The 12,234-nt window shown below is 38.5% G+C and overlaps 1 protein-coding gene across 1 annotated transcript; it reads left to right on the forward strand.

Annotated features, from left to right (window-relative positions):
• The first annotated feature begins 1,238 nt into the window (after positions 1 to 1,238).
• Positions 1,239 to 10,728, forward strand: znf16l (zinc finger protein 16 like). Its single transcript, XM_084108146.1, has 3 exons — positions 1,239 to 2,072; positions 4,482 to 4,664; positions 8,071 to 10,728. The coding sequence occupies exons 1-3, from the start codon at positions 1,382 to 1,384 to the stop codon at positions 8,778 to 8,780; spliced, it is 1,584 nt and encodes a 527-aa protein (XP_083964272.1). The 5' UTR covers positions 1,239 to 1,381; the 3' UTR covers positions 8,781 to 10,728.
• The last annotated feature ends 1,506 nt before the right edge of the window (positions 10,729 to 12,234 follow it).

The raw sequence follows: 12,234 nt of genomic DNA on the forward strand, positions 1-12,234 counted from the left end.
ATATGAATTGTCATTTTAAATTATGCAGTTTATACTTTGTATAAAATATTAAAATAGCCTACTTCAAGAACACACCAGTTCATCACTACATGACCTCATAAAAACTATTACACGTCATAGGCCTACTTTTTACTGCATCGTCCTGAAAACCAGATTTGTTTTTGTTGTGGATTTATTTTTTTATATATATTTTATTTAGGTCATTACATTGTTTGGAGCATAAGAAACAAATTGAATAAAGACATTTTTGAAAAAAATATATTTTATTCCTATGTTATGCTATATGCCCTCTGTAGAGGACACCAGGACCCATTTACTAAGAAAATTAAAAGACATGAATTGGCAAAAACAATGTTTCTTTTTTTCATTCAACAATCAATTTTTAGGTTTCAAGCTTCTTCTTTTTTTAAATCCAAACTTTGTATAAAGATGATTCTCAACTATGTTATGAAAGATATAACAGAATGATTTGATATAGCATTTTACTTTATGCAACATGCATGTAAACATAAATGATATTCTCCTTCCATGCAATACATCTATTCACTGTAATTATGTGTTCTTGGGGCAACATGTAGCCTAATAAAAAAGACATGTAATAATGGGAGTAATAATTGGGAATATTTTCATTAGAATATCTCATATTTCATAAGAATATTGATATATAATTTATTTCCCTATTCACTTGTTATGTCTCCAAAATGCCTGATAAACATGGTGTAAGTCCTGGTGTCCTCTACAGAGGTCAGGTATGAAATCGATGCCCTGTTTCGTCACAGAAAGTCATATTCTGATTTGAAACCCCATAACGTTTTCCTGAGATGTTGATTTCTGACAAACAATTAGAAAATGAGTCAGATTTAAATGATAATTACAAAATATTATAATGTTTCCATAAGAGTGCCAAATTCCCAGACAGCAACCTTCGGCCCAGATCCAGCCCACATCTGGATTCCATGGGTTTGCAGTCTGGGTTTGATCATTCAGTCATTTTTAAAGACCAATAAGAGGGAGTTGTCAAGGTGAAACCTCCAAACATTTGGTATCTCTGCAAAGCCCTGAATGTGCTCTTTACAAACAGGGAAATGTCAGGGAAATTAGCTCAAATGTAATGTTTTCTACAGAGGAAGGAAAACCCTCCATTGATGGGTCTCAGAAGGATTGTCCGCTATACCCAATCATTTATAAAAAATAAAAATAAAGTATAAGTCTGCCTGTCTGTTTTTGCAGCTACAGGATGGCTCTATAGAGGGCGCTGTTCATGTACTCCACTTCCGAGGTTAGAGGAAGTTCTTCAGGTTGTTCTATGGTGTCTGTGCATTAGGTGTCCATCACGATCAAAACACTGTCCCATCCGCGCTGCGTCCCTGCGCTCTTCAGCATGAGCCGAAAAAGAAACCACTGCTACATGGAAACAGGCCCGTCCTCTGAGTCCCAGGCCGCGTTCATGGACAACACGGGCTCCTTCAGCCGAGACGACGAGGATTTCTCCGAGCTCGAGCCCGACGAGCAGCTGGTGTGCTCGGTAACCGAGATCACGGAGCACCTGGGCAGAAACATCACGGTGGTGCTCGAGTCCGCGCTGTCCGAGATACGCAAACTGGTCGGAGTCCGGATCCGAGTCCTGAAGATGGAGCTCCGCGAGAAAACCGACGAGATCGAGCTCCTGAAGGCCAAGCTGGAGTCGACGGAGAAAGACGGGAGGGTTTCTAACTCCAGCACCCTGGACGTCAGGAAACCAGAGCACCAACCGGGCCAGAAACACAGCGCCGACCCGAAGAAAAGCAAACCCGGGACGCCCGTGGTGAAGAAGGAGAACATCAACGCCATCTGCGACTATCTGATGAAGGATAAGAACCAGCGGGGCGCTGCTGAAGTGGAGAGCGACCACAGCAGTCAGGCCTTCGGGTCCGACGCGCAGCCGCACGCGTCGCTGAGCCTGTGGACGGACAGCGGGTCCGCGGACACGGACGCGGACGCGGACATCTTCAACATGCTGCCCTCCGCCAGCAAGCGCTTGTATGACTATGAGTGGATGGCAGGGGTCGAGCTCAACTCAGCCGAGTTTAAAGGTACTGCTCAATCCAGGCTTGTGGACACGGACTGTGGTAGCCTATGCATGTAGTTGCATATTATATGCATTGTATTTTATGTGTACATATAGTTTGCATGCATTGCCGTACTCATGTTATAGTATGCATGCATTATAGTATATAGATGAATATAGGTGTATGAAGTATGCATGCATTGTAGCATTATATGCGTGTGTGTTTGTGTGTATATATATATATATATGTGTGTGTGTGTATATATGTATATATATATACACACACATATACACACACACACAATACATAAATACTATATGCATGTAGTATACATTTTTTATAATTATGGATAGCTTATACATGCAGATTTATATAATGTGCAAGCACTGAGTTTTACATATGATTGCATGTAGTATACATATAATTTATATTATGCACGCATTATAGAATACATATAGATGCATATAGTTCTATAAACCATGCATGTATGCATGTTGTAGGCATGCATTACAGTGTGTTTATACGTGCAAATATAGTATTATGTATGGTATGCATATTTGCATCTACTATGCATTCTTTGTAGTATGTGTACATTTGCATATGTTTGCTTCTAATATAGTACATGTATAGACTGCGCTCGTTAAAATCACAAATGATTTACTTTTAGCTTCTGACCAAGGCTGTATCTCAATACTAGTTTTACTTGATCTAAGTGCTGTGTTCGATACTATAGATCACACAATACTCTTAGATCGACTACAAAATTATACTGGTGTTCAAGGACAAGCATTAAGCTGGTTTAGATCATACTTATCTGACCGCTACCATTTTGTCTATTTGAATGGAGAAAAATCGGTCATAACTTCAGTAAACTATGGAGTGCCGCAGGGATCTGTGTTGGGCCCTCTATTATTCTCAATATATATGATGCCACTTGGAAATATTATAAGGAAACATGGAATTAGTTTCCATTGTTATGCTGATGACACTCAAATATATATTTCACCACGGCCGGATGAAAACGCTAAATTATCCAAATTGACAGAGTGTGTTAAAGATATAAAAGATTGGATGACGTGTAATTTTCTTTTATTAAATCCAGACAAGACAGAGGTAATACTTATCGGTTCAAAAAACCACCCACAAAACCTCTTACAATACAACTTTGACATCGTAGGATGTCCTGTTACTTTATCCTCTACAGTAAAAGACCTGGGTGTTATACTCGATTGTAACCTGTCTTTTGAAAATCATATTTCATATGTTACAAAAACAGCCTTTTTCCACCTTAGAAACATTGCTAAGCTACGTAATATGCTATCAGTTTCTGATGCAGAAAAGTTAGTTCATGCATTCATGACCTCGAGACTAGATTACTGTAATGCTTTATTAGCTGGTTGTCCTGCATCCTCAATAAACAAGCTACAGTTAGTCCAAAATGCAGCCGCTAGAGTTCTTACTAGATCAAGAAAATATGATCATATAACACCGATTTTATCATCACTGCATTGGTTACCTATAAAGTTCCGTATTATTACAAGGTATTGCTACTGACCTATAAAGCCCTAAACGGCTTAGCTCCAGTCTATTTAACGGATCTTCTATCACCCTATAATCCATCGCGCTCTTTAAGATCAATAAATTCGAGGCTTTTGGTCATATCTAGGATATCCAGATCAACCAAAGGAGGGAGAGCATTTTCACATTTGGCTCCGAAACTCTGGAATAGTCTTCCTGATACTGTTCGTTGCTCGGACTCGCTCTCCCAGTTTAAAACTAGATTAAAGACGCATCTTTTCGGCCAGGCATTCATATAATACTTTTAATCTTACAGTTCAAACTACAATCCGGCCTCTAGTTCATAAATGCCAGAGGAGAACTGGCCCGACTGAGCCTGGGTTCTCCCAAGGTTTTTTTTTAGGAGTTTTAGGGAGGAGTCCCAAGGAGTTTTAGGACACCATTAGGTCACTTGATGGAGTTTTTTCGGTTCCTTGCCACTGTTGCCTTTGGCTTGCTCAGTTGGGGATATTTTGGGGATATTTAATTTTATTTGATCAATCAATAAATTCCACTAGAAACAAACCTTGTTGTATTATTTTATTTTAATTTAATACCGTGAAGCTGCTTTGATACAATCTGTATTGTGAAAAGCGCTATACAAATATACTTGATTTGATTTGATACAGGTATTCATTTCAAATGCTGTTGTTGCTGCAATATTTTATGCGCAAATGGGTTTTCTGTTTCTTGCTTTATACATTTAATTGTACCAGCCTCGCTTCAGTTATTTATTTAATTCACATGTAATGACAGCTGACATGTCAGAGGTGTTTGAGGGGGCAAAAATAAAAATTTAAAGCTGAACATTGACTGAAAAAATGATCTAAACCCAGAGGGTGTTGGATTTATCCCTGTGCTCCTCTGCTTCTTTAGGTGATGCTGAAACCAAATGCGAGGACGTTCCCCCTGTGGATGAGGATGAAGAAAATGAAGACTCTGAAGGAGGAAGAGGAAGTCTGAGGTCGGTGTCTGATCATTTCCCTCTGGACCCTCAGGGCTCCCCTCGAGAGGACAGGAGCAGCCCAGCGGAGGACAGTATGGACAGAATGGAGCCAGGTCAGTGTTTTCAAAGAAAGTGAACGTAGCAGTTTCAGGTCAATTCCAGCGGGGAATAACTGTGTGTTGTGCACTTCTGACTCTTATCTGAACATTTACGTGATCTTTATGCACTAATACAACATTTTTCTACCGATAGTTTGATTTTCTTAAGGACAAAATCTCTCCAGACTAATGCTGTACACAGGGAACGCTCTCCTCTAGTACATTACTGTAATATTAGAGATTAAAATTAACAACAGAGCCCAAACTATTTTATTCAACTGCTATTTATTTTCTGATACAATAATTACACTAAAAAAAAAATGTAAATGTTTGTATACAAGTCAGTTGCACATAATATAGTTTTCAGGAATGCTTGTCTTCATAACAAATGTATTCAAAATATACACACTCACCTAAAGGATTATTAGGAACACCTGTTCAATTTCTCATTAATGCAATTATGTAATCAACCAATCACATGGCAGTTGCTTCAATGCATTTAGGGGTGTGGTCCTGGTCAAGACAGTCTCCTGAACTCCAAACTGAATGTCAGAATGGGAAAAAAAAGGTGATTTAAGCAATTTTGAGCGTGGCATGGTTGTTGGTGCCAGACGGGCCGGTCTGAGTATTTCACAATCTGCTCAGTTACTGGGATTTTCACGCACAACCATTTCTAGGGTTTACAAAGAACGGTGTGAAAAGGGAAAAACATCCAGTATGCGGCAGTCCTGTGGGCGAAAATGCCTTGTTGATGCTAGAGGTCAGAGGAGAATGAGCCGACTGATTCAAGCTGATTGAAGAGCAACTTTGACTGAAATAACCACTCGTTACAACCGAGGTATGCAGCAAAGCATTTGTGAAGCCACAACACGCACAACCTTGAGGCGGATGGGCTACAACAGCAGAAGACCCCACCGGGTACCACTCATCTCCACTACAAATAGGAAAAAGAGGCTACAATTTGCACAAGCTCACCAAAATTGGACAGTTGAAGACTGGAAAAATGTTGCCTGGTCTGATGAGTCTCGATTTCTGAGACATTCAGATGGTAGAATCAGAATTTGGTGTAAACAGAATGAGAACATGGATCCATCATGCCTTGTTACCACTGTGCAGGCTGGTGGTGGTGGTGTAATGGTGTGGGGGATGTTTTCTTGGCACACTTTAGGCCCCTTAGTGCCAATTGGGCATCGTTTAAATGCCACGGCCTACCTGAGCATTGTTTCTGACCATGTCCATTCCTTTATGACCACCATGTACCCATCCTCTGATGGCTACTTCCAGCAGGATAATGCACCATGTCACAAAGCTCGAATCATTTCAAATTGGTTTCTTGAACATGACAATGAGTTCACTGTACTAAAATGGCCCCCACAGTCACCAGATCTCAACCCAATAGAGCATCTTTGGGATGTGGTGGAACGGGAGCTTCGTGCCCTGGATGTGCATCCCACAAATCTCCATCAACTGCAAGATGCTATCCTATCAATATGGGCCAACATTTCTAAAGAATGCTTTCAGCACCTTGTTGAATCAATGCCACGTAGAATTAAGGCAGTTCTGAAGGCGAAAGGGGGTCAAACACAGTATTAGTATGGTGTTCCTAATAATCCTTTAGGTGAGTGTCAGTGTATATAATTAACAGTAAATGAGCTCCTCTGGTGTTTTTATAGCTAACTAACAAACTGTGTATATTGTAGATACAGCATTAAACTAACATATTGTGCACAAGCTGTTTTATTGACGTCTTTCTGCGGTTGAAACACTGATTGAGAGATTACATGAGACATGATTAATTTCAGTAAGTTGTTCTGTATCCTTCCACATACCTTCTGATGTTCATGCATGTTTTTCGAGCTGTAACTTGTATTAAAGTGGAAGAACAGACTGAACCGAGGCACTACAGTCACGTCACATTTAAGAGCGTCAAAACGGCATTTATTACTTGAATTTCTTGATAAAATGGACAGTTTTTAGGATGACCAAAAACTTTGACTTTTCACAAGGTTTTGAAGTAGCCTAATAAAATCATTCTGATATCGCAAGCCATTGCGATATGTACATATGTGATATTTTGATCATTTCTATATACTAAGCTGCCCTAATTCTGAGCGAATGTCCTGTAAATGACACGACTCAGTGCTGCCCTCTGACGTCTAGTAGAGTATAGACTAGAGAGTTTGTTTAAATGGTGTAAAGTAAACTAAATAGCTATTTGGTTATTGGTTAACATTATCCAAAATAACTAACACATTTTCTCTGGAATACAATACATTGGTGAATCATTCACAATATGACCTGGAATGTGCATTTAGAATAAAATCACTTGTTTTTATGCTTCTACCTAAACATGCTATGCATCACCCAAAATATGAAAGTCGATTCATTTATTACCATCATGATATTTCAAACCCATATTACTTTCTTTTTTTCTATGTAGCATAAAGGGATACACTACCATTCAAAAGTTTGGTGTTGGTAAGATAAAAAAAAAAGTATTTTTTAAAATAAGTATCACCAAAGCAGCATTTGTTTAATCTAAAATACTGTAAATCAGTAATTTTGTGAAATAATATTACAATTTAAAATAACTGTTTTCTATGTATTTTTTTTATTCCTGTGAATTTTCAGCATCATTACTCCAGTCTTCAGTGTCGTATGATCCTTCAGAAATCATTCTAATATGATGATTTGCTGCTCAAGAAACATTTATTATTATTATCAGTGTTGAAAACAGTTGTGCTGCTTAATATGTTTGTGGAACCAGTGGTACAAGAAAGAAATCCTTTATTAATATCTTGACTTCTCTTTTGATCAATTTAATGCATCCTTACTGAGTTTTAATTAGTTTTTTTTTTTAATCTTACTGACGCCAAACATTTCAACTGTAGTCAATATTAGACATTCATTGAAAAAAAAAAAAAAAAAGGATTGATAGTAGTAAAAATGGTAACACTTTACAATAAAGTTCATTAGTTAACATTAGTTAATGTATTAACTAACATGAACTAACAATGAGTAATACATTTGTTACAGTATTTGTTAATGTTAGTTAATAAAAATCCAGCTGCTCATTGTTAGTTCATGTTAGTTCACAGTGCATTAACTAATGTTAACAAATACAACATTTGATTTTAATAATGTATTAGTAAATGTTGAAATTAATATGAACTAAGATTAATAAATGCTGTAGAAGTATTGTTCATTCTTAGTATATGTTAACTAATGAACCTTATTGTAAAGTGTTACTGTAATAATACCTAAGAATAATCTTTTGTGTTCTGTGGAAGAAAGTAAGTCGTACAGGTTTTAAACAGCTGAGGGTGAGATGAGAGAATTTTCATTTTTGTATGAACATTCTCTTTAAATCCTCTTGAAGTGATTGTGAAACGTGATTTGATTCACCGCCGCTCTCTTCCAGGTCAGCAGTTCTCCTCTCACACCTTCATCTGCCCCTTCTGCGGAACCCTTTGCCCGGACTCGTCTTTCCTGGAGGAACACGTCAAGCTGATGCATCACGAGGAGAGCGCTCTGCAGTCTCCGCCGGGCAGTTCTTCCTCTCGCGGGGAGGGCGACTCGGGCGAGGCGGGGCGAGCTCAGGGAGGCCCGGAAGGACCCGCTGGCAGGGGCGCGCGGGAGAAGAAAGTGGAGGGCGGCTACGAGTGCGGCGACTGTGGCCGGCATTTCAACTATCTGGGAAACTTGCGGCAGCACCAGCGCATCCACACCGGCGAGAAGCCCTTCGTTTGTCCCGAGTGTGGAGAGCGTTTCCGTCACGCCGCGCGTCTCAAGAGCCACCGCCTCAGCCACAGCGGAGCCCAGAGCCCCTTCCCATGCCCGCAGTGCGGTAAGGGCTTCCCAGTGCTGTCCGGACTGAAGCGTCACCAGCGCGTGCACACGGGAGAGAGCCCGTACGCCTGTCCCCAGTGCGGTCGCAGGTTCAAAGAGCTGGGCAACTTATACACACACATGCGCATTCACAGCGGCGCTACGCCCTACACTTGCTACCAGTGTGGGCGGAGCTTCAGGCATCTGGGCACATATAAGAGTCATCGCTGTATGCCGGCCACCCAGTTACCCAGCGGACACAGTCCAGCGTGGGCGCAGGAAGACAAGGTGCAAACTGGGTGATAGCCAGGTGACAGATTGTTCAAAAAGTGGTTCATTACTTCCTCAACTGCTGGTTCAGGATCAATTTCAAACCCGATTGGCCGAAGAAAGACGTGAGATGTCGCTATGACAGGATCAGGTTTCATCATGAACAAGAAGCTGTATGAATTAGCGCATCTTTCTCATTTAAGTCATGTTTAACGGTAAATTGCTGCTCGTTAAATGTTCGTTTTTGAAACATTTCGCAATAATATCTTCCAACTTCAAACATAGAAGATGTTTGAATGTCCATACATGGTATTTCAAGATGACTTCATCTTTTTATTCAGACTTTTTGTAAACTTTTTTTTTTGTAAAGAATTTTTTGACTGACTTTTTTTTTTTTTTTTTTTTTTAGATAGTAGGTCCACAAGGCCAGATTTAACTGCCTTACAAAAATAATTTAACAATCGTTTAAGTTCAATTAAATAATGATACATTTACAGTGACTCAATATGACATGACCTTTTCCACACTTTACAAAAAAGTACCATGGTAACAGACTGTAATACAATGTTACTTAGATATATACACATTGTATTGAATAATTATCATATTTATGTAATATGTACACTGTTGTTCAAAAGTTTGGGGTTGGTAAGATTTTAAAAATGTTTTTGAAAGACATTTAGTTTTGTTTTTTAAATACAGTAATAACAGTAATATTGTGAAATATTATTACGAATTAAAATAACTCTTTTCAGGTTTTATTACATTTGAATGTAATTTAGTCCTATGATGATACTTTTTTTTTTTTTTTTAAGTATTCTTTGATGAATAGAAAAATTGATCTCAGCATTTACTTGAAATGGAAATAATGTAATGTTATAAATGCCTTTACTACTATCACTTTTGATCATCTTAAAGGTGCACTATGTACGTTTTTTTGGGTTTTTTTAAATGTACAACATCACGAATCCATCTTCCAAACCGTGTTTTTGTCTTATCCTGAATCACTACGGTACGCCTATAATAAGGGTTTATATTCGGACTATTTCAGACCGGGCGAGAAGATAACCGTTGCGGATTAGTCCAGTACCTGCGTGACTAGTCATATAGGTAAACAGAGAGAAGTAGTTCCGGCTACAATGTTCTTCCGCAAAACGCACGCAGTTTTGTTTATTAACCGCTAGGAAAAACGTGTTAGTTCCTTAAAAATAACAACAACAACTTTTGAACACTAGTGTACAAAGAATACCATGGTATGTATCCGAATGCAAATCCAGTCATTAGTAATCAAGTAATCCAATAATCAAGTTATCATAAATGCTAGTGAAAATGTAGATGATAATCTGCAACGTACTAATTTCTATTAGAGTTGACTACACAACTGATCTAATAACCATTTTTAATACAACTGAAGGTTGTTTCAGCCAACTCAAAATCATGTTATTGAAAAATCAGGTAGTTTACAGTGTCATTTTGAAAAGATATTATAGTCTCGAGCACTTTAAAGAAGTGCCGTTTTGAGTGCTGCCATCGTGCGGATGGCTTATGTTACTGCATCGGTGTCACCTGGGAGTCAGTGTATCTGTATTTTCAATTTGTTCCAATTGTGATCTCACTATTAACGCGTTTTTTATTTATATTAGTGAATTTGTTTATATATGTCTACCTGTATTTTAACAACTTATACGTTTGGGAAAAAGAAAAAAAATACAACCTGAATGGAAAAATATGGCTAACCAGGACACACACACACAATGATGGAAATGACTGAATGAAGTGTACTAAGTGTTCAAAATGCAAGCAATGCATCAGATGGATCTTTAAGATTTTTTTTTGTCCATAGTGCTAATACCAAGATATCCTGAATGTTACGCATTAAATGGGACAAAAGGTACATTTTTTTTATTATTTTTTTCTCAATTGAATGATCTGTACAAGTCAACCTAAACTAATAAATAATATCAAGCTATGGTTCTAGTTATTTAGCCTATAAGCGGTTATTGACATCATGACATTCTATCAAAGCACATTAAAAATAACACTCGAGTATGAAGTGTTTTTTTTTTTTTTTTTACCTGACTAAATTGCTATGGACACAAATAGTTATTGAAACAGGCTTGAGTGAATGTCTTTGACAGGTTGAATGCTGTTGCAGTCACTCTTCCTGGAAATATGCCTCTCGGGTTTGCATTAGAAAAAAAGCTGAGGTGAACACATATATCACGAGAGACTGAGAGAAAGAACAACATCCAGACATGGGAACTATTTTCTTTATTAGAGGGTGACAAGTCACAGTCAGCAATCTCGACGCCTTAATAACACACTGCCAGCTGAACTCTTGAGATTGCAGGGCTGTGTGTGATTGAAAGGCGAGCACTTTGAGGAGAAGCAGCAAATTCTCACACACAGCTATGCAAAGTGAACTTGATCTTTATAGATGAAATATAACTAAATGTAAGGGCACAATTTGATATAGTTTTAAATCTACATTTAGCTATGTATTTTACAATATTTTTGCTTAATGAATGTCTGAACATACACTAGCTATATCAAAAGAAATAACAGAGCCTCTGCTTAACTATATAGTCGAGATATATAAGATATAGCTGATGATAGGCTATATTACGGATCGGCTTCAGAACGATGATCAAAACATGGTTCGAGTCCACCAAAGCTTCACAGTCCTCTTTCATCCAGTAACATTGAGCAGTTTTGATGCTGTTTAATGTGTGTAGTTTTTCTCGATTGCGCATTTCTTGAAACTATGCCTCGTATTACTCAAAACAGTAAACACAAATTCCCCAAACATCCTATTTTCAGGTCAAAATGAAGCTCTACACTCAAAACCATTCACTCTTGCTGAAAAACCAAACTTTGCCCTCCGACATCACACACAAGCTCTCACAAACACACACACGACTACAACATAGTCTTACACACTGGTGCAATACATTCAAAACAACATTTCCAAAACTGGTAAGTTATGTTGCTTGTGGTTCTCCCCTCACAAACCTTTTCACATGATGAACACAAAAGGCACAACCAATGGATACATTGGCACATTTTTATTCATTCATGTACTATACAGTACAATACACCAAACAAACAAACCAAAGAAATGCTCTGCCCCAGCATCCCGTGTTTGGTCTGGGTCAGGCCAGAGGATCTCGTCCACATCACAGGCTGTATTGGCCCTAGCGGGTGAAATCCACTTGCATGCCTGTTCCCCGCTGGCACGTATCAACTGAAATATTTGGCAGGCTTCTTCCATTTCATTGTCTCTGTGTCCTAGAAAAATAGAAATACTGAACTGTAACACATCCTTTTTACAAAATGGAAGCATTCAGAAACTCTATCTGTATATGAGGCAATTTGATGCATTTCTTTTTATTACAGTAGTCTAGGGCAACAGCCACAGTACATGTATGTGTTGTAACAGCACAGTGTACTGCACTCAACAGTTACAGTAGAGGGCAGTCTGAAGTAC

The sequence above is a fragment of the Abramis brama genome (assembly GCF_963993115.1).
Source record: "Abramis brama genome assembly, chromosome: 3".
Classification (NCBI taxonomy): Eukaryota; Metazoa; Chordata; class Actinopteri; order Cypriniformes; family Leuciscidae; genus Abramis; species Abramis brama.

What these genes read in the sequence shown, in the direction of transcription:
- znf16l (XM_084108146.1), top strand. Translation starts at nt 1,382, where the DNA reads ATGAGCCGAAAAAGAAACCACTGCTACATGGAAACAGGCCCGTCCTCT. An exon ending in CAACTCAGCCGAGTTTAAAG is followed by an intron (nt 2,073 to 4,481) that starts GTACTGCTCAAT and finishes CTGCTTCTTTAG; the next exon opens with GTGATGCTGAAACCAAATGC. An exon ending in TATGGACAGAATGGAGCCAG is followed by an intron (nt 4,665 to 8,070) that starts GTCAGTGTTTTC and finishes GCTCTCTTCCAG; the next exon opens with GTCAGCAGTTCTCCTCTCAC.